The sequence below is a fragment of the Macaca mulatta genome, chromosome 14, assembly GCF_049350105.2.
Source record: "Macaca mulatta isolate MMU2019108-1 chromosome 14, T2T-MMU8v2.0, whole genome shotgun sequence".
Lineage (NCBI taxonomy): Eukaryota > Metazoa > Chordata > Mammalia > Primates > Cercopithecidae > Macaca > Macaca mulatta.
Window position 1 is genome coordinate 37798433 of NC_133419.1, and position 22240 is coordinate 37820672.

Consider the following 22240-nt stretch of genomic DNA (forward strand, 5'->3'; position numbering starts at 1 on the left):
GAATGGGCATGGTCGGGACTGAACTCTGATGGTGCCAATCCCGCAGGGGCAGAGCTTGCCCCCTCTCTAGGCGTGTCCAGGATAAGGGCCTGTTGCTGCCTCCCAGATTGCCAGTCAGTTGCCACTCCACTCCCACGGAGTGAATTTTACCAAGGGTGGAAGCAGTTAGGAGTCACTCACATGATGACACCTGGAAAGTATGGTATCTCTGCAGCCAGGCAAATACATGAACATATCAATAATTATAAAATAGAATGGCTGCTAACAAAATTAAAATCACTTTTGTTGCAAATATTGGCAGTATTGGAATTTATAATATATTTTCCTTTCAAAGCTAAAGACAGAAGGACTTCATCACACACACATACACACACACACGCACTGTTCGCCACACTGCCTTCTGCAAATACATACAACTCACAGATTTATAATACTATTTGCATAACCCTTTGCGCCTAGCTTTTCACATTTGACCACAAGGTGGCGCCAAAGCACTATTGTTTCTATTTTAGACTTCTCTAGTAGTACTTGCTAACTGAAGCTCAGACCTAAGCTTTAAAATGTACTCCAACTTTTCTTTTTAATTCAAAATTAAAATTGAAATGTATTTTACAAAATTCAAAGCTTTGTAAATGTGGAGAAACAACTCCTCCCAAATAAACCCTAAAGAAAACAAACATGTAAAATACCAAATTACATGAATAGTCATCTACCATTTAGTATAAAGGTTTGGGAAGGTGGTGGGGTGGTGTAGTTCATACTGTTTTTTGGCCCTTCTACTAAATATAAACAACTTTAGATGATTGGAAATTATCTTTGGCTTTGCTTCTCTTACGTGTCTTCACCCTTCACAGGATGTTTGAGAAAGGTAATTTCAGAGGGCATGTGGCAACTTCTTTTAAATAAACTGGAGACCATCTGAATCATTGCGATTAACTTGTGTGTGACAATAGACTTGTCAAAAATTTTCTTTTCCATGAAAATTTAAAATAAAAATTAAACCGACTACAGAGTAGAAAGAGCAACTGACCTAGAAATTAGCTCCAGTTCTGTCTGTAACTAGGTATGTTGTGGCCTTGGGTAATTTGGTTATCCTCTGTGGGTCTGATTTCTCACTATTAAATGAGAGGATTTAGCACATATCCCCAAAGTTTCTTCTATTCCTGAGGATCTTTTTTTTTTTTTTTTTTTTTTGAAACAGTGTCTCTTTTTGTCACCCAGGCTGGAGTGCAATGGTGTGATCATGGCTCACTGCAGCCTCAACCTCCTGGGCTCACGTGACCTCCCACCTCAGCCTCCTGAGTAGCTGGGACTATAGGTGCAGGCCAGCACACCTGGCTAATCATCATATATATATATAGACATTTCATGGGAAATTATAATTGTTTCATACGGTTTCCTGAAAACGCTAATACAGTATAGGTCAAAGAAAACACCAAAAGTATAATAGAAGAGGCTGTATACGTATATTCTTTAGTATATCCTTTACCTTTAGAAATTTTTTGGAGACAAGAGTCTCCCTGTCACCCAGGCTGGAGTGCAGTGGCATGATCTCGGCTCACTGTAACCTCCGCTTCCTGGGTTCAAGCGATTCTGGTGCCTGAGCTTCCCAAATAGCTGAGATTACAGGCATGCACCACCACACCGGGCTATTTTTTGTATTTTTAGTAGTGACAGGGTTTCGCTATGTTGGCCAGGCTGGTCTCAAACTCCTGACCTCAAGTAATCCACCTGCCTCGGCCACCCAAAGTGCTGGGATTACAGGCCTGAGTCACCATGTCCAGCCTAAAAACAGTTTTTTTAAAAAAATATTAACTGTAATTTTAAAACTAAACTGCCAGGCGCAGTGGCTCACACTTGTAATCCCAGCACTTTGGGAGGCCGAGACGGGTAGATCACGAGGTCAGGAATTCAAGAGCAGCCTGACCAACATGGTGAAATCCTGTCTACTAAAAATACAAAAATTAGCCGGGCATGGTGGCAGGCACCTGTAATCCCAGCTACTCGAGAGACTAAGGCAGAGAATTGCCTGAACCCGGGAGGCGGAGGTTGCAGTGAGCCGAAATCGCCCCTCTGCACTTCAGCCTGGGCAATAGAGCAAGACTCCGTCTCAAAAAACAAACAAGCAAACAAAACACTAAAGCGTGCAGTTTGCTCCAATGTGTCTCAAAGTCAAACTGGCAGGAACAGACTTATAAAAAGCTAATAGATATACCTAACTTGGAAGACTTGTATCCTTATGCCATATTTTATCATTTGACTACTAAAAAAAGAAACTGAATTAAAAGAATCCATCTCAAGCATGCTGAGATGATAGTATTAACACAATGCAAACATCAGAATATCCAATAAAGTTAACAAGCCAAGGCAATTTTGTTACATAAATTAACCCACTTATTATAGGCCTCTGATGGTGACTTTACGGTGACAGCAGAGGTGGTATTGTAGGTCCAGGCACCGCCAGCCACTGTCTTCATGCAGGAACCACCGTGCCAGATCCCCACAGCTCATCTCTTCATCTTGGTTTTGCCACAGAAAGAGCAAATGTACTTGGTGCGCTGAGTGATTTCAGTTTTTCTTCACCATTTTCCGGAGGGAGGCCCCATAGCAGGTCCCACAATTACGGATGATTCTGACTTTCTTAGTGCATTTGGCCATGTCGCTGCGAACTAAGTCCGAGTCCAGAGGGCTATGTTTTGTTTTTTAGTAGAGATGAGGTCTCACTGTTGCCCAGGCTGGTCTTGAACTCCTGAGCTCAAGCAATCCTCCCACCTCAGCTTCTCAAAGTGCTGGAATTACAGGCATAAGCCACCACACCCAGCCTTGTTTCTCATTTTTAAAGCATCAAGAACACACAGTTTGTCACAACATAATAGAACTTTCTAACAGACAGAAGTGCCCAAAGATGGACTACTCCCCGTGGAGGTATGAACATGCCAACTCTAAGGTATCTAAGAATAGCAGGGATGCTGTTCAGCCTTCTTAAGCCCTAGGTAATTAAACTAGTGTTAATGTCTTTTCTAACCCCGCGTTTCTACATTCTGAAAGTTGAATTGTAAACTGCTTGAAGGAGAGCTCCATGTCGTACCTTATATCCTGGGGCTGCGGTGAAAGGCACCTGTCAGACCTCTGACTGTGGGGACACTAATTGAGTAACAGTCCTAAGGTAAAATCCTTCACCCTGTTTGTGCCAAGGCCACACTTCCTACGGGCTGGTCCCAGGCAATGACTGAGCATGGCGGGGATACTAAGGCAGTCCTGTTCCTGGGACATGTGAGACTCTGGCAGATCATTTTTGTGGCCTTGCTGAAATTTTATGGAACTGCACTACAATCTGAGACTCTCTCCCTTCCTTCACCTCCTCACCTGCGGCCAGACCCACACATCTCAATCTGATGGTTTTTCAGACGCTTTTAGCTCCCTCCCCATTTTCCCTTCACAATCACTTCCCCTAACAAATCTCTTGCATGAGTAATCCCATATTGATGTCTGCTTCTCAGAGGACCCACGTTTGCCTTATCCTGTAGCAAAAAGTCATACATCTTGGTTGGGGGTGGAGGCCTATGTCAGAATCAGGAACTTTTTAAACACTGGGAATTCAGGGACCCACAGAGACCCTCTATAATAGAATCAGTGGAGATGGAATCTTGGAACTTCTGTATTACAAACCTTCCCAGGGTGATTTACATGCAGACAGCCCAGCATCAGTTAAAACTCTTCAGTGCCCAAGAGAGTAAATTCTGAAAAGTAGGTGTGTGGTAAATAGTCCTTGAAAAACAAAATCCAGCCAGGTGTGGTGGCTCCTGCCTGTAATCCCAGCACTTTGGGAGGCCAAGGCGGGGCAGATCACCTGAGGTCAGGAGTTCGAGACCAGCCTGGCCAACATGGTGAAACCCTGTCTCTACCAAAAATACAAAGTTAGCCAGGCATGGTGGTGCAGGCCTGTAGTCCCAGCTACTTGGGAGGCTGAGACAGGAGAATTGCTTGAACCCAGGAGGTGGAGGTTGCAGTGAGCCGACATTGTGTCACTGCACTCCAGCGTAGGCAACAGAGTGAGACTCCATCTCAAAAAAAAAAAAAAAAATTCAAAGAATGTTGAAAAGTCTGACAAGTTTGTGTTATTTTAGAATAAAAGGAGCAAATTGGCAGTTACTATAAAGTTTTTCCCTATTATCTCAACATCCTTCATTTTCTCTTTCATATCAAACATTTTCTAAATTTTCTCTTACATTCTACAGATCGCCAAGTATGTTTTAACATTAGCCTGAGGCAGAGGGAGAATGAGAGAGAGAGAGATATTAGTAGATATTACCAGATTTTGCCAACCATCTTCAGTATCATCCTGACATCCAGCACCACTGACCCAGCATTGAAGCTTTGCTTTGCCCCTTTCCAAAGTAATCTTGGAAATTACAAATGGCTGGCAGTTTGCCTGTGTCTTTAAAAGCACTGCTTCAGGGTTTTTTATTTTGAAAATTAAAAGACATTTTCAAAAATTTTCGGATTGCTAACATTTTCATTCTGACTGCCGCTTTTCTTATTTGAAGACAGCCATGGTAGCTGTCACTAGACAAGAATAACAGCTTGGGAATTACCAAAGAGGTATTTAAGAGTGTTCCTTTTTTTTTTTTTTTTTTTCTTTTTTGAGACAGTATTTGGTGTCTAGTTAGGAAAAAGACAATTTACAGAACATGGAGTCTTCCCTCCACATCCTACCCAGTATTTCTCCTTGGGTCTACATTTAATTTCCTCTTTCTTTTCTAGATTTCTTTCACAACATGTTCCTGTAGACAAAGAAGAGCTTTTCAGAACATTTTAGCACCACCACCACCACAGCCCCCTACTCCACCCTGAGTGCTGGTTTTCTGATTACACATCAGCGTGGTATGCGCAGATTTTGCACGTAGTTTCTTGAAATAATTGTGTCATGCTAATATCTTTCTAAAATGTTCAAAGTTTCATTTGGGATTCTGAGGGAGTGAAAACTACCCAATGCCATGGCTAAACTTTGTGTTGGTATTTCTGTCTTAACAAATTATCAGTTTGACCAGCTGGTAGTGTTCCTGCCTTTCTATTCTGATTTTTTTACCTTTACCTTTCTATCTCTTATAACATCTGGTTTCTTGAACAATCATTTAATTTTTGCCTACTTCTATTTCTCACCAGTAGTTTATGCATTCAGACTTTGGAACCCACATGTGGTTCTGTAATTCAGAAGTTGCTCCCTTGAGTCTCATTTTCCTCTTGTGTTAGAATTGAAAGGGAAAGATCAGGAAAAGAAAATCAGATTTAGAAAAGATTAGGCGGCCGGGCGCGGGGAGCTCACGCCTGTAATCCCAGCACTTTGGGAGGCGGAGACGCGCGGATCACGAGGTCAGGAGATCGAGACCATCCTGGCTAACACGGTGAAACCCCGTCTCTACTAAAAATACAAAAAATTAGCCAGGCGCCGTGGCAGGCGTCTGTAGTCCCAGCTACTCAGTAGGCTGAGGCAGGAGAATGGCGTGACCACGGGAGGCCAGAGTTTGCAGTGAGCTAAGATCGCACCACTGCACTCCAGCCTGGGCGACAGAGCGAGACTCCGTCTCGAGAAAAAAAAAAAAAAAAAGGAAAAGAAAAGATTAGGTATGGCCGGGCACGGTGGCTCACGCCTGTAATCCCAGCACTTTGGAAAGCTGAAGTGGGCAGATCATCACCTGAGGTCGGGAGTTTGGGACCAAACTAACCAACAAGAAGAAACCCCGTCTCTACTAAAATTACAAAATTAGCCGGGTGTGGTGGCACACGCCTGTAATCCCAGCTGCTAGGGAAGCTGAGGCAGGAAAATCACTGGAACCTGGGAGGCAGAGGTTGCCGTGAGCCGAGATCGCGCCATTGCACTCCAGCCTGGGCAACAAGAGCAAAACTCTGTCTCGGAGGGAGGGAGGGAGGGAGGGAGGGAGGGAGGGAGGGAAGGAAGGAAGGAAGGAAGGAAGGAAGGAAGGAAGGAAGGAAGGAAGGAAGGAAGGAAGGAAGGAAGGAAGGAAGGAAGGAAGGATTAGGTATTTCCATATTTCTGATATGTATCCAAAGGTTTTGACATTTTGGGTCAATATGGGTCTTCAGAAATATTGAAAGGCTATCTGACCCCGTAATATCCAACCAGCTCAAGAGAGTAAGATTCCTTTAGGTGATGTTTTGAAAAAGGGCTGGCTTCAAGAGTGGCCTTCAGCCAGTCCTGCCAGAAGCCTCACTACCAGCCCTCACTTCCCAAAGGTCCCATCAGTTCTACACAAATGGCATGTGCTGCTGTCAGCCATCTTTCACCCTCGCTCCAGCTCTAGGTACAGTTAAAGAGGGCCAAGAAGCCCAAATTTGGTCACATGTGTAGCTTAAAAGGATGTTTAAAATTTGTCAACAATTTTACATTGTTATTTTTTGTTCAAAAAAATCATTGTTTTCAATTAGCCCAAAAAATTAGATGCTGTTTCCTGTGCGTAATAGGACCACTCTAGGAATGTTGATAAGGTGGGTGAAAGTACCTTGAGACCATGATAGAATGACTGCAAGCCTCTGGGGCCTAATGTGAAAGCTCTTCCATCCCAAAGCTCCCCATGCAAATATGGAGGCATCAGAGCCTAGAAACTATGCACTACCTTGAAGATTTACTCACTAGAGTAGGTGCATATCAGATATCTGATCAGTAGGGATTAGACTTGATATTCTTTCCTTTATTCCCTAATCCTATCATGTTTTGAAATATGTATGTATGTATATTTATGTATTTCTGTATACAAATCTATATACACACACATACCCACACATAGTTTTGTTTTGTTTTTAGACAGAGTCTCACTCTATTGCCCAGGCTGGAGTGCAGTGGCATGATCTCGGCTCACTGCAACCTCTGCCTCCCGGGTTCAAGCGATTCTTCTGCCTCAGCCTCCCAAGTAGCTTGGACTACAGGGGCACGTTGCCACACCTGGCTAATTTTTGTATTTTTAGTAGAGACGGGGTTTCACCATGTTGGTCAGGCTGGTCTGGTTTTAAACTCCTGACCTTGTGATCTGCCCGTCTCCGCCTCCCAAAGTACTGGGATTATAGGCATGAACCACCATGCCCAGCCAACACAGGTATATTTTTAATGTATAGCCAGCTTCTCACTTCAGGTAGCTTTTTTGCACTTATGCTTTTATTTAAGCTCTGTAACTATTTCTCACAGGTTATGTTATTATTTGGGTCAAAAATATTTAGGGTGCCTTTTACACAAAGGGTAAGGTAAACTCTAAGTGCCCAGGACTCCCTCTGTGTCCTTCATTCTAGAAAGCAGGGCATTTTAAAGCTTGCACTCTTCATGGCTCAGTCTTCAATATAATCTTCAGCATGAGGTCACCATGGAGACTGCAATTTTGAAAGTGCTTGATCTTAACTTGCAATAAAAGATCGTTACCTTTGAGGTGTGTCCCTCTGAATTTTACATAATCATGTAAATTGTTTCCAAAACAATCAGTAGGCTGGGCGTGGTGGCTCACTCCTATAACCCTAGCACTTTGGGAGGCTGAGGTGGGAGGCTCCCTTGAAGCCAGGAATTTGAGACCAGTCTGGGCAACATAGCAATACTAGGTCTCTACAAAAAAAGATAGTAATAATAATAATTAGCTGGCATGGCGGTGCGAGCCTACAGTCCTAGCTACTCTGGAGGCTGAGAAGGATGGATCCTTTGAGCCCAGGAGTTTGAGGCTGCAATGAGCTAAGATCATGGCATGCAATTGGGTGACACAGGAAGAGCCTGTCCTTTAAAAACAAGCAAGCAAACAAAAACAAACAGAAATAATGAGTATATTTTAATAAAGGATTAACATCCTATAAAACAGGGTTAGCAAACTATGACCTATGGGCCAGAACTAGTCCAACACCTGTTTTTGTCAAAGAAGTGTTACAGGAATACAATGACATCTATTTTGTATTATGGTTGCTTTTGTGCTGCATGGCAGAGTTGAATAGTTGTGACAGAGACCATATGGCCCACAAAGTCCAAAATATTTACTACTGGGCCCTTAACAGAAAACCTTTGCTGATCCCCACTATAAAACCATAAAAGCAAATATAAACAACTCAACGGAAAACAAACAGGCAAAGGAAATGAATGGGCAATGCATAGAACAGCACACAAGAATGTCCAATAAATACATGAAAATATGCAGTTGGAATCAGGGGAACTCAAATTTAAACCACACAGATTTCATTTCCTATGCATTAGATTCGTAAACTTTTAAGCCTTACAATATCAGGTATTGGTAAGATGTTGAGTAATAGGGGTTGTTATTCTCTTCTGAGGGAAACATAACTAACTGCAGTCACTTTTGAGAACAATTTAGCAACATCTAATAATGGTAAATGCACATAATCTACAACCTAACAATTCTGCTTTTTTTTTTTTTTTTTTTTTTTTTTTTTTTTTTTTTAAGACCGGGTCTTGCTCTTGTCCTAGGCTGGCGGGCAATTGTCCAATCATGTACTCCCAAGCTAGAGTGCAGTGGTACAACCTTGACCTACCGGACTCAAGCCATCCTCCCACCTCAGCCTCCTAAGTAGGTGGTACTACAAGTGTGGACCACCAAGCTTGGCCAATTTTTAAAATTTTTTGTAGAGATGGGGTCTTGCTATGTTGCCCAGGCTCGTCTCGAACTCCTGGACTCAAGTGATCCTCCCATTTTGGTCTTTCAAAGTATTGGGATTACATGCATGAGCCACAGTGCCCAGCAGCATTCCACCTCTAGACACACACACATACACACATATACACATGAGTATTTAAAGAAAATATACACATTTTAGAGAAACTGTTACATGTATGAACAAACAAATATATACAAAAATATCCATAGTCGAATTGTTATTAGAAAAAATAAAAATAAACGATATTAACCCAGAGGATGGATAAATAAATACTGAGAATAATGATGAATTTTATGTGTCAACTTGACTGGGCAAAGAATGGCCAGATAGCTGGTAAAACATTACATCTTGGGTGTGTCTGTGAGGGTGTTTCTGGAAGAGATTCAGTAGACTGAGTAAGAAGATGCCCTCGTGTCGGTTGGGCACGGTGGCTCACGCCTATAATCCCAGCACTTTGGAAGGCCAAGGCAGGCGGATTACCTGAGGTCGGAAGTTTGAGACCAGCCTGACCAACATAGAGAAACCCCATCTTTACTAAAAACACAAAATTAGCCAGGCATGGTGGCACATGCCTGTAATCCCAGCTACTAGGGAGGCTGAGGCAGGAGAATCGCTTGAACCTGGGAGGCGGAGGTTGCAGTGAGCCAAGATCATGACATTGCACTCCAGCCTGGGCAACAAGAGTGCAACTCCATCTCAAAAAAAAAAAGAAGATGCCCTCGTGCAATCCATTGAGGGCCTGAATAGAACAAAAAGACAATGGAAGGCTGGGCGCAGTGGGTCACACCTGTAATGCCAGCACTTTGGGAGGCTGAGGTGGGTGGATCACTTAGGCCAGGAGTTCAAGACCAGCCTGGCCAACATGGTGAAAACCCTTGTCTACTAAAAATACAAAAATTAGTTCGGTGTGGTGGTGCATGCCTGTGGTCCCAGCTACTTGAGAGACTGAGGCAGGAGAATCACTTGAACCCAGGAGGCAGAGGCTGCAGTGAGCTGAGGTCATACCACTACACTCCGTCCTGGACCACAGAGAGAGACTCCATCTCAAAAACAAAACAAAACTCCATTAAAAAAATAATAAAAAATAAAAATAAAAAAACAGTGGAAGGATGAAAAGGTAAATTTGCTTTCTGCTTGAGCTGGGACATCTGTCTTCAGCTCAGACTTCACTGCTCCTGATTCTCAGGCCTTCAGACTTGGACCAAAACACCATTGATTCCCTTGGGTCTTAGGCCTTCGAGTTTGGACTAGAACAAATCCACCAGCTTTCCTGGGCCTTCAGCATGTAGATGGAAGATTGTCACTTAGTCTCCATAATTGTGTGAGTCAATGCCTCACAATAAATCTCTTTCTGTATTTCTATATATATCCTATCCGTTCTGTTCTCTGGAGAACCCTAACACACTGGGCATATTCATTAAGTGGAATATTATATAGTAATGAAAATGAAGTTATAATAGCCATGTAGTTCATGAACATCGATTATGCTCACAGGTTGAGTGAAAAAGCAGGTTGCAGAACAGTATACAATGATGTTGATTTATATATGCAAAACAATAGTGTTTATTGTTTAGGGATACATGCATAGGAAAAGCATGAAAATATGCATGGGAATTAATTACAAAGTTTAGGAAAGTGCTTCTCAGGGAGAGGAAGAAAAGGAATATGATTGGGGAGTGGTACAAAGGGAATATAAACTACATTTGTAACATTATTTCTTAAGCTGATTGCCATTAACAATTTCTAAGTTGAAATATTTCATAAAAAGTGAAATTCTACATGTTTGAGGACTTTTATCCAGTCAATCATGATAGCACTTCCTGAGAGCCCCCACTGTCTCTGAGCTGTTATTGCTGTAACAGAGCACCTGGAACCATTCACCCAACAGGTAGGGACTCTGCATATACTTGTTCAGGTTCTATGTTTATAAGAGTTCTCGGGTAAAGGGGTGATAGAAGGGAAGTCCAGCTTATCCACCAGTCAACAAGCCCTGTGTGCTCTGCACAAAGACACCAAGGCAAGCATCACTACCATAGGGTACTTTCTTCATGGCCCAAAAGCTCCATGCCACGTATACAGAGGGGTTGCAGCCCAGTTCTACTTTTTATCTAGCCTGTGGATGCTGCAAATTTACTTATCCCAAACCAGCGAAAACTTTTTTTTTTCTTTTTTCTTTTTTTTTTTTTTTTTGAGACGGAGTCTCGCTCTGTTGCCCAGGCTGGAGTGCAGTGGCCAGATCTCAGCTCACTGCAAGCTCCGCCTCCGGGGTTTATGCCATTCTCCTGCCTCAGCCTCTCGAGTAGCTGGGACTACAGGCGCCCGCCACCGCGCCCAGCTAGTTTTTTGTATTTTTAGTAGAGACGGGGTTTCACCACGTTAGCCAGGATGGTCTTGATCTCCTGACCTCGTGCTCCGCCCGTCTCGGCCTCCCAAAGTGCTGGGATTACAGGCTTGAGCCACCGCGACCGCGCCCGGCCAACCAGTGAAAACTTTAAGAGGAACTAGTCTGTAGACAGAGACCATATTATTTTTTGCTTGCCATCAATTTTTATTTGATTTATTTCAGTATCTTTTCAGTCCTTATGGTTTATTTAAGAGCCGATCATTTTTCTCTAGTATCTGAGGTAGTATCTTAATCATTAGTTTTTTGGTTTTTGTCTTTATGCTCTCTTGGGACATCTTATTCAAGAGATGGAGACTGATTGACCAATTGATCTTTAATGCAAAGCACACAAAATGTAGCAAATAAGAAATACAAACACTTTAATATATCGTATCTTTTCTGTTCCCTACCCAAGTCTTTTGTTTCTGATCTTTTATCTTTCTGGCTAAGCTGCAAATTTGAATCTTCCTTTCTTACATTTGTTATCTAATAGACAATAGGAATTTATTCTTTAGTAAAATCTGCATCTTTCCTTTTTTCAAAATCTGAAACTCTCCTTTCACCTAAGTTTTCAGCCATAAGACTTTATTATTTGAAGACAAAGAATAAAGTTCTCCAAGTGTGGTTCATGAATCACCTGTGTCACTTTCACTTGCTGTGCAAAAAAATGCTGGTTTCTGGGCCCCACTTAGGCCTACTAAATCATTCTCCATTTTTAATCAAGATTTGCATGTAAGCCAGGCTCCATGGCTCCTGACTATAATCCCAGCACTTTGGGAGGCTGAGGCAAGTGGATCACTTGCGGTGAGGAGTTCGAGACCAGCCTGGCCAACATGAGAAACCCTGTCTCTAGTAAAAAAAAAAAAAAAAAAAAAAAAAAAAGGTAGCTAAACACGGTGGTGGGCACCTGTAATCCCAGCTACTGGTGAGGCTGAGACAGGAAATCACTTGAACCTGGGAGGTGGAGGTTGCAGTGAGCTAAACTGTGCCACTGGACACACTGAGACTCAGTCTCAAAAAAAAAAAAAAGAGACATCTTAAAGAACCGATTACAGAAACTAACTTTACAATTTCTTCCTTATTTCATTTGTTCATGAAATTTGCTAGAAAATAATGGAAATGATTTAGACGATGAAAGCCAACTTAGGGAAGGCTCCAAGAGCACCAGATTGGGAGCCAGGAGCCAGGAGCCCAGGAGCTGTTCCGTGAGGATGATGGGCAGAACACACTCTCTTGAGAGCCTCAGATTTCTTATCTATAAAACCAGAGTTGTCCGGGGATATTTAAGTTGTCTTTCAGCCCTACAGTGAGAGGAGGTATGTCATTCCTAAAACTTGAAATGAAGGCATATTAAACTCTCTAGCTTCTACACATATTTACTGTATGTGACTTGTGTGTCCAACTTGACATTATCTTTTAGATAAACTCCCAAATACAAAGATGATAGAAGTTTTTCATTTTAAACTTATAGGTCTGCATCAACCTGTTTCCATTGTTCTAAGTTTTATTTATATACGATGGCTAGTCAACTTTATATGATAATTATTTTTAAATCCTGCTTTTTTGTGTTTTGTTTTGAGACGGAGTTTTGCTCTTGTTGCCCAGGCTGAGTGCAATGGCGCCATCTCCAGCTCACCGCAACCTCCGCCTCCCGGGTTCAAGCAATTCTCCTGCCTCAGCCTCCCGAGTAGCTGGGATTACAGGCATCTGCCACCACACCCGGCTAATTTTGTATTTTTAGTAGAGATGGGGTTTCTCCATGTTGGTCAGGGTGGTCTAGAACTCCCAACCTCAGGTGATCTGCCCGCCTCGGCCTCCCAAAGTGCTGGGATTACAGGCGTGAGCCACTGGGCTCGGCCCGGCGAATCCTGCTTGTTTTAATGTATTCATTAAAAATGTCTCCATTATAGAGTAAAACAATGCCACAGCAGAGAGCAAGAAAGGAAGTACCCCTAAAGCAGTAGTTGGTACAGATAATGTGGGGTCCACAGATTCTGTGGGGTCTATTAGGCCACAGGGACTCAAAATCCAGCAGAGGAGAGAATGCTGATAATTACCTAACACCAATGTTGCTGCCGGCTTCTCAGCCGTAGTCACCTCCCACTCAGATGTTTTGGAAATTGTCCAGTGTTCAGAAACATCATTTTCTCTGACCTTTACAACATTCCTGTGTTTCAGGATTTTAAAGTGTGTGCGAAAGGAGTCTGATTTGCAGTCACCAAAAACACCAAATACAGAGAGAGAACTGGGGAGAATGAATTGCTAAGTAAGACTTAGCTACCAAATGCATATCAAGATAGGTGTAAAGATCCCAGGTGAAGTGACGCACTGGAGAGGGTACACTTTTAGCTTAGTGTATAGCTAAAATCCAAAGATGTGTGTCACATCGAGGGAAACTTTTTTCCTCCTCTTCAAAATCTTTTTTCCGTTTACAGAGCTCCAGACGTCCTCGCCCTTTGGAACAGCAGAGAGTCATTTGAAACTTAACTGAACGCTGGAGGGAAGTTCTACTTTCCAGGTCATCCAATTTAGGAGATCCAATTTCTGCGGAGGGAAGAAAAAGATGGCTGGGGGAGGGAAAAACTAGACCCCTTGTCCGCTTATCCTTCTACCTTCAATCCACAACCTGCCACACAAATCCAGCCAAGTCAGGGATTTTGCCTTGAACCACTACCACCACCACCACAACCACCACCACCTTGTCACTCACACCCGAGAAACACGCCCCTCTGGTCCTACTCTTGGCCAATGGCGGCTCTCTTCTCTGCATACTAATGAGCTCGAGACCTCCCCGGGCCAATGGCGCTCCGGGAGAAGGGGTAGTTTTGCATGTACCTAAGTGATTTGCATAAGCCAGCGGCCGGGGGCTTGGGAACCAGAGCGTGCAACCCTAGAAGGGAAAAGGACGGGAAGAGATTGATCCGCGGCGGGGAGAGAGCGAGTCAGAGTCTGGGTGTTTGTGCGAGAGCCGCGGCGGGGGCTGGGGCGAGTGGCCGGCATGGCTGAAGGCTGCGCTCTGCAACCTTGAAGAGCCGCTGCATTGGGAGGCCGGGGACAGGGAGGCGGGTGCGATGGCAGAGTGCGGCCCCCGCCGCTGCGCCGGGCCGGCCCTGCTGGCCTGAGCCGCCGGAGGAGCGGGGCTGCCTCTGCGCGTCCATGGAGCAGCGGGAAGGGCGAAACTCCGGAGCTCCGCGTCCCTGCGCCGCTGCGGCGGACTGCTGAAGGGGCCGAGCCTGCGCGGACCGCCGAGGAAGAGACCCCTGCCCCAGCCCGCAGGCCGGCTGCCCAGGGGCGGAGGGGGGCGTCGGAGGGCAGCGGAGCAAGCGGCGCCGCGGGAGAGGCCGGCGCGGGAGGCGGCCGCAGCAATGCCGGGCCCGCTGGGGCTGCTCTGCTTCCTCGCCCTGGGGCTGCTCGGCTCTGCCGGGCCCAGCGGCGCGGCGCCGCCTCTCTGCGCGGCGCCCTGCAGCTGCGACGGCGACCGTCGGGTGGACTGCTCCGGGAAGGGGCTGACGGCCGTGCCCGAGGGGCTCAGCGCCTTCACCCAAGCGCTGTGAGTGCGGGCGGCGGGGACGCGGGGGAGGGGGCCCAGCGGGGGGCGCCGCGGGGCGGAGCCAGGGGTCAGTCCCACCCCACCCCGCCCCGCCGCCGCCCGGGCCTGGGAAGGGGGTCCGCCGGTCACCTGCGTGCGGGCTGACTGGCACCCACTCCTGCGCCACGGGCTTTCCGCACTTTGCCAGTCCGTGTTCGAGCCAGCAGTAGCTTTCGTTCCCAGACTTTTTGGGCATAAGCACCCTCCCACCCCACCGCGCACACCCCCAACTCACAAGGGCATCTGGGGCCAAGGAGGAGGAAGGAATCTAAACACGCTTGCCCCGGACAGCCTGTCCACGCGACCTTCCCTTCTCTTGCGGGCCCTCGCTCAGCTAGCAGGAGTTCCGCCACCGGCGGGGCTGAGGGCGCCGAGAACTTGGCCTCAGTCTGCAGACTGAGGCACGTCTCGTGGGGAAGCACCTGGAGCCTCCTGGGTTCCAGCATGTGAGGAGAAGAAACACCTGTACCTCAGTCAGGGCGAATCTCCTTCCAATTTGGCCCCATCCAGGTAGTGCGTTCCTGGCACCTACTTCCCCCCAGTTCCACTCGGGACTACCCCTCTAACGCCCAGGCTTCTGCAGCACGCAGGGGAGTCCGAGAAAACAAGGGAGAATTACAGGGTTCTCTTGGTGGAAATGATGTTACCCAACAAGGTCTTTTAAAGAAGGAATGCTGACTTGAGGTGCAGGATGTTGGAAGAGAAGCAAGTTCCGGAGCATATGCTCAACCCAGGCTGCAAGGTAGCAGCCGGTTTCTAATGCACCTTCACGCAACCAGCAGATCTTTTCTTTTGAGCTGTCTGAGATCGAGAGACACTCAAATGTTTCAGACTTCCGAAATCTCCCTGTTCATACGGGGACTTGAGAGCTTTAGATGTTCCCTTGAGAAAAGAAGAGGAATCTGAACTAGGTTGTGAGGTGGTGGCAAAGGCCACGGATAGAGGAGGAAGAGGGTGACTGAGGGCAGGGCTTGCGTGTTCTTATTGCTTCTTATGTTGCGTGGCCAGCTGAATGCTTAAATCAGGAGCAGTCAAAGAAACGTGTGAGAGAGGAAGGGCTCCTGAGGGGCCCTCGGGTAGACGGAATTTCCTTTTACCTATTGTGGAAGGGACCTCTTAGAAACAGAAAGTTTTAAAGGACCCTGTGAAGAAATCTTTATGCAGGCAGGAGCATTGCTGTATTTCCAGGTCGGTGGTGGCAAAGGTGTTCTCCCTGCCCTCTCAGAATGGACTTTTAGTGAGCATCGAGACCTGTTGTCTTGGAACCTGTTTCATTCTTTCACCTTCAGCCTTCCCCTCCCCATTTGTTATTTTTCCTGTCTCAGGTTAGTTTTAGTTATGTATTTGAGGTCTTTTTTTTTTTTTTTTTTTTTTTTCAGTATAGTGAAGTTTAACTTATATTGAAAAACAAAAGTTAACTTTGCGGTGAAGAGCATTTTGTTCACAAAGTTACATTAAGTGGGAAAGTTTGAGCAGGAATGAATTGAATCAAGAGAAAGAAGACCTGTGGAGAGGAAATGGGGCTAATTTTTCCCCAAGTTCTCTACAAACGTTTAGGGAATTTGTGCAGAAAGAAAGGTCCCTCTACCTGAACCTCTTGCAAGGCTCTGCATAGAACAGAAAAGCATGATTTTACTATTTTGACTAGTTGTAAAGACCTTGTTTGGCAGATTCCTCACATTTTAGTGAGCAGACTTGTCCTATAAGGAAAAGGGCTGTTTTACATTAGTATCTAAAACCACAAAGAAATAATCACATTTTTATGGGAACATACTCCTCTCTCCAAAGCATCTTCTGGTAGAACTCACTGAAGGTAGTGAAATGCTGTATCTTCAACTTTGGGCCTTAGATTAAGTTAGTGTTCATGGCTTAGGAAACAAAAATAATTGGTACCAGTCTAAATTGGAGTGCCTAAACTAGCATTATTTTAGCACTTTCTGAGCTTTGGTGCTGTGAAAATGTGTTTTATTTTCTTAGATTTGTGACCCATAGGTAGAGTGATCATACATTCTGGTGACTCCTTATTTCTCCCTACTACTCATTTCACCCTCAAAAATATATATAACCACCCTCTCTAAAAGGCTTTTCAAGAGCAGCATATTTGCGTTTTACTCATGGGGACACTAGCTCATTCAGTGATTCTCAAAAGCCATGTATGAAGCGAGGCCAGCGCTGCAGGTCTGCACACTCCAGTCGATCGTATATAGGACATGTTGTGATCAGCTAGGGTCTTTTTCCAAGTACTTCCAGTCTGTTCTCCCATCGCAGCTTTACTTAGCTACAGTTACACATCAGGAGACTAGTTCCGTGGTCTCTAAGCGTTTGTTCACCTATTCTTAATTTCTGGAGCATGTGAACCAAAAACCTCTGTAGTTATACAGAAAATTACAATCATGAAAGTAGAAGTTAAAAAGATGAGACTATAATTACTAATCAGAGTTCTTCATTTTCTTCTCATTGCTCAATGGCTTGTCCTGGAGTAGTGCTTTCACCTCCCCTGGGGACAGGGGTGGAGGGTGCATTCCACTTTAGAGATCCTGGGACTGACAGAGCAGTGATTTTATTTTACTCAACTTGGGGTCCCCAGAGCCTGGTATATAGGAGGCACTTAAAAATGCTGGAGTGAATAAATAAGGATGCAAGGCCACACTGAGAGCAGAAACATGGCATGGAATTCAGACACCATTCCTACAGGGGATTTTCAGATGCAACATTCTCAGCACTTAGCCTTTTGTCCAGATTTGAGAAGGTCCCAGAGAGAGAATACCTGCTTCTTCTCCTTGAGGCTCGTTGAAACTTGTTCAGTCTAACAGTGTCTATTTCCTGGTGAAAGCTGCTTTACCGGAGTCTGGGGACAGCGTCAGATGTAATCCTCAGTACTGTGAATGGGATTCCTGTGTTCACACCATTTGCTGCCCCTGTAGTGACTATTTATGTTTTTGAACGACAGTGTTCCATCTTGTGTCACAATGGACTGACCTGTCACAATTCACCCTGAAGAGTGTTCAAGGCCGTAATCTTACTAATATTAAAATTCCAAAGTTTAATCAGAAGGATTCAAGGTTATTACCGTATTTGTGGTAATAACTCAATCACCTACATTCCAAGATTGGGAGAAAGAGATGAAGTCATGGGGAGGGGAATGTGTATGTGAGTCCTCTCATTTGTGTGTTATTGCTATGGTGTTTGAGAAACGTAGACCTTGAGCACAAATTTGCACGTCCTAGGTTATGTTTGGCATATAGTTTTAAGATTAGCAAGGCTATTTCTGTGACTTCGTGAAGAAAGTGGTGGACCTGAGTACTTGATCACAGCCTTACTATGCCACTGAATAATTGTATGGCCTTGGGCAAGTCATTCACTTTTTTTTCTTTTTTTTTTTTCGTGACAATTTCCTCATCTGAAAAATGAAGCAATTCACTGACAATTTCCTCATCTGAAAAGTGAAGCAATTGGATTCACTTGATCACCTCTAAGGCTGCTGCTTACTTCCAGAAGTTTTATGACTTTATATTTTTTATGCAATTTTAGGATGGCAAGGTGACAATAAGGTTATGATCCTCTCATAAAAGTATCCCAGGAGTAGCAGAATATCCTTTTAGTTGAACTCACACGAACCTGTTTATTACTTGGAGGAGTTCTTTGTGTTTAGAAGTGTGTGTTAGGAAATTTGCCATGGAGACTTGTTGTAGAATGCATGACTAGCTAAGGCACTCTGCTAGGGTAGAATAGCCTTGGTTGTTTCCTGTGGGTAGGCTTAACACTTGGAAAAGAAAATCACTCTGTTTCAGTAATTTGGATACTGTACAAAAAGTTACTCAACATCTTCACTTCCATATAATTAGTCATAATCTCTCAAACCTTCACAGTATGTATCCTGTACATGAGCAGGTTGTCCAGCTTTTTATATAGAATTGAGTTACCTGAAGGGCTTTAGAGTGTTTTTAAAGAATCTCCTTTTGCAGAGATCATCTCAGATTCTTCCCTAAGGTGTATTTTTTTTTTTCACTATTCCAAGCACCTTTCTTCTTTTACTAATACCATTTGAAAGTATTTTTTTAAACATATTTTCTGATATCTACTGTATATTCTCTGGCAGGTCTGGTTAGTAATCAGTGGCTACATGTTTGTATTTATTGATGGTAGAGTTTTGTCATCTTTTGATTTCTGAATTACAGAAATCAATTGTTGGCTTAGTTTGTGTTGTGTGTCTTTCTAGAGATGCGTTAGTTTATTTATATACAAGTGAACTTTGTTCAAAACAAGAACGATATATGAATATCTTTAAGTATAGGTCCTTTATTTTCTGAACTAGTGAACCATGGATTCTCTTTAAATATAAGCGAGGAAAAAATATTCTGCCAGGCATAGGGAGAGCTGGGTTCCAGATCTGTCAATAATTCACAGGAGTGACCTTGAATGAATCACATGCTTAACCCTTCAGGACCTTATTTTCCTCATCTGTAAAACAAGCCAACAACTCTCACTGCCAAAAGTTTTTTTGTTGTTGTTCTCTATTTAATTAAATTAATTAATTAATTAATTTTTTGAGATGGACTCTTGCTCTGTTGACCAGGCTGGAGTGCAGTGGCACGACCTCGGCTCACTGCAACCTCCGCCTCCCAGGTTCAAGCAATTCTCTGCCTCAGCCTCCCAAGTAGCTGGGATTACAGGCACCTGCCACCACACCTGGCTAATTTTTTTGTGTCTTTAGTAGAGTCGGGGTTTTACCATCTTGACCAGGCTGGTCTTGAATTCCTGACCTTGTGATCCACCGGCCTCGGCCTCCCAAAGTGCTGGGATTACAGGTATGAGCCATCATGCCCGGCCTTAATTTGATGTTTATACATTCTTTGGGTCCTCTGTATTGTCTTAAGTGAAGTATAGGTGTCTAAATTGTAGACTGTCTCACCTACCCAGGAGACTCCTCCAGTTGTCCAGTTCACCTGAAACATTTCCACTGAATGGGGAACTCATGCCTCACAGGCAAAAGTGTACTGGATATGACCTGAGCAATTCTTAAGACTTGAGGCCAGGCGTGGTGGTTCACGCCTGTAATCCCAACACTTTGGGAGGCCAAAGTGTGTAGATCCCTTGAAGTCAGGAGTTCAAGACCAGCCTGGCCAACATGGTGAAACCCGGGTCTACTTAAAATTTTAAAAGTTAGCTAGGCATGGTGGTGCACGCCTGTGGTCCCAGCTACTTGGGAGGCTGAGGCAGGAGAATCTCTTGAACCCAGGAGGCAGAGGTTGCAGTGAACCGAGATTGTGCCACTGCACTCCAGCCTGGGCAACAGAGCGAGACTCCTCTCAAGAAAAAAAAAAAAAAAGAGAGACATGAACCAGTAATTCCCTCACTTAGGGGTCCTTAAGGCTTATAGTAACCAATAATGTTTTATAATTTCCAGTCAAACTAAATGCTGTGCCGGTTATGGTATCATAAGTGATTTTTAATGTCCAGGCCCTTGGCTCTTAACATTAGGATTGTAAGGTAACATTTGACAACTTAATCTCTTAGGAAAGATCAAAGTTCTGTATTAGTAGGTGGATCCAGGCAAGTTTAGGCATATTCTTGGCCTCTGTCTCTGTCAAGTCTATCTGTCAGCTTCTTATTTTAGTCATCTTTATAATAATGGAAAGTACTGGCAGCTTGCAAGTTTGGAGTTTAGTTTCTGGTCTCCTTGATGGTGCCTTTTATTCTCATTCTTCTAATCAATAAATAATGGACATTTGACTAGATGATGGCTAACGCCTCTCTCTTTGCTTTGAATTTCTGTGAATCTGAGTAGAATATTAAGTAAAGTTGTAAGAATCGTTTAGTAATTCATAGAAATATTTTTAAGACTGTCTCCCACCTTTTCTCTATTAAAAAATGATAACTATCTTTAAAAGTACAGTATTTGTTGATATACTTGGGTTAAAAGTTAAAACCCTGCAAAATGTGCCTTTAACTCTGAAAAATAAAAGTAATGTAACTTAGAGTATTCTTTATAAGACAGCTTTGCTCTTTTAATGTTTTAAACTTGATCTCAAGGTTTTGGATTGAGAAATATGTTACCCAGCTTGCTATTTAACCACCCTGTGCGGCCTTCAAGTTGTTGGCAAGGTTAAAGCTTGTTTTCCTATATATAAAAGAATATGGATGACTTTTTTCTTTTTTCCCCCAACTTTGTTCGGTGAAGTGTGGTTTTTTAAAAGCTTGATTGAAGATGATAAAATGCTGTAATTGTAAATCCTGTCAGTGAAAAAAAAAAAAATCTAGGACATTTAGCAAATCAGTACTCTTACACAATGGCTAATTTGTCTGCCTCTCTTGACATTTCTTTTGTGCCTTTCAGCACCTGATGGTCACACTGTATGCTAGGTGTCAACTCTATTGTCTACAATTGGGTGAGTTAAAAATTGAGTTTAGAAATCAGTCTTAGCATGAGACAGATCATGATTTTTAGCTCATGTACAGTTAATAACTTCTCAATTTTCCAAAGACTAACAAGTTAGTATTCAAACACCTCTTTTAAATTGCAAGATGTAATTGTGTGGTAGTATACTCTCAGTTCACTCACACATAGACAAATATTTGTTATTAAACTTTGTGTATGGCTGAGCTATTTTTAGCAAGATTTTTTTTTTTTTTTTTTTTTTTTTGAGACTGAGTCTCACGCTGTTGCCCAGGCTGGAGTGCAGTGGCGCGATCTCGGCTCACTGCAAGCTCCGCCTCCTGGGTTCCCGCTATTCTCCTGCCTCAGCCTCCTGAGTAGCTGGGACTACAGGCGCCCGCCACCGCGCCCGGCTAATTTTTTGTATTTTTAGTAGAGACGGGGTTTCACTGTGGTCTCGATCTCCTGACCTTGTGATCCGCCCGTCTCGGCCTCCCAAAGTGCTGGGATTACAGGCTTGAGCCACCGCACCCGGCCTTAGCAAGATTTTTAAAGCATACTAAAATATTCTGTGTCGTGTCCAGGCAATTAAAACTCTGAATAATTGGGTTGGTTGATTGTAATCTCTAAAATGTGTTTTTTATACCATTACATATTTTAATTGTCAAAAAAGCTCACCAGCCTGGTCTTTCCCCAACCACAAGATTTGGCATTATGCACCTCTTATTTTAGATGCAAGTGACCGGGGTTCAGTAATACCCTTGTAATAGTCCAGGTCCCAGAAATGAATATTTAAAAAATATATACTTCGGCCGGGCACGGTGGCTCAAGCCTGTAATCCCAGCACTTTGGGAGGCCGAGACGGGCGGATCACGAGTTCAGGAGATAGAGACCATCGTGGCTAACACCGTGAAACCCCGTCTCTACTAAAATACAAAAAAAAATTAGCCGGGCGAGGTGGCGGGTGCCTGTACTCCCAGCTACTCGGGAGGCTGAGGCAGGAGAATGGCGTGAACTCGGGAGGCGGGGCTTGCAGTGAGCTGAGATCCGGCCACTGCACTCCAGCCTGGGCAACAGAGCCAGACTCCGTCTCAAAAAAAAAAAAATAAAATAAATAAATAATATATACTTCTTAGCTTTCTGTCATGAAAGATCTTATGGGTAAGGCATTGAACCACCCTCCTGTGGCAACATGTTGGTACATAAGTATATAAGCATATCCTTGTAAGGAAAT

General features: G+C 43.9%; 1 protein-coding gene across 2 annotated transcripts in view; it reads left to right on the forward strand.

Moving 5' to 3' along the window:
* The first annotated feature begins 13918 nt into the window (after positions 1–13918).
* LGR4 (leucine rich repeat containing G protein-coupled receptor 4) overlaps positions 13919–22240 on the forward strand; it is a 108752-nt gene continuing 100430 nt past the window's right edge. The window contains exon 1 of one of the 2 annotated variants that reach the window (XM_077960530.1): positions 13919–14591. In XM_077960530.1, coding sequence (XP_077816656.1) covers positions 14407–14591 — 185 coding nt within the window. In that variant the 5' untranslated portion in view covers positions 13919–14406. 2 annotated transcript variants of the gene reach the window in all.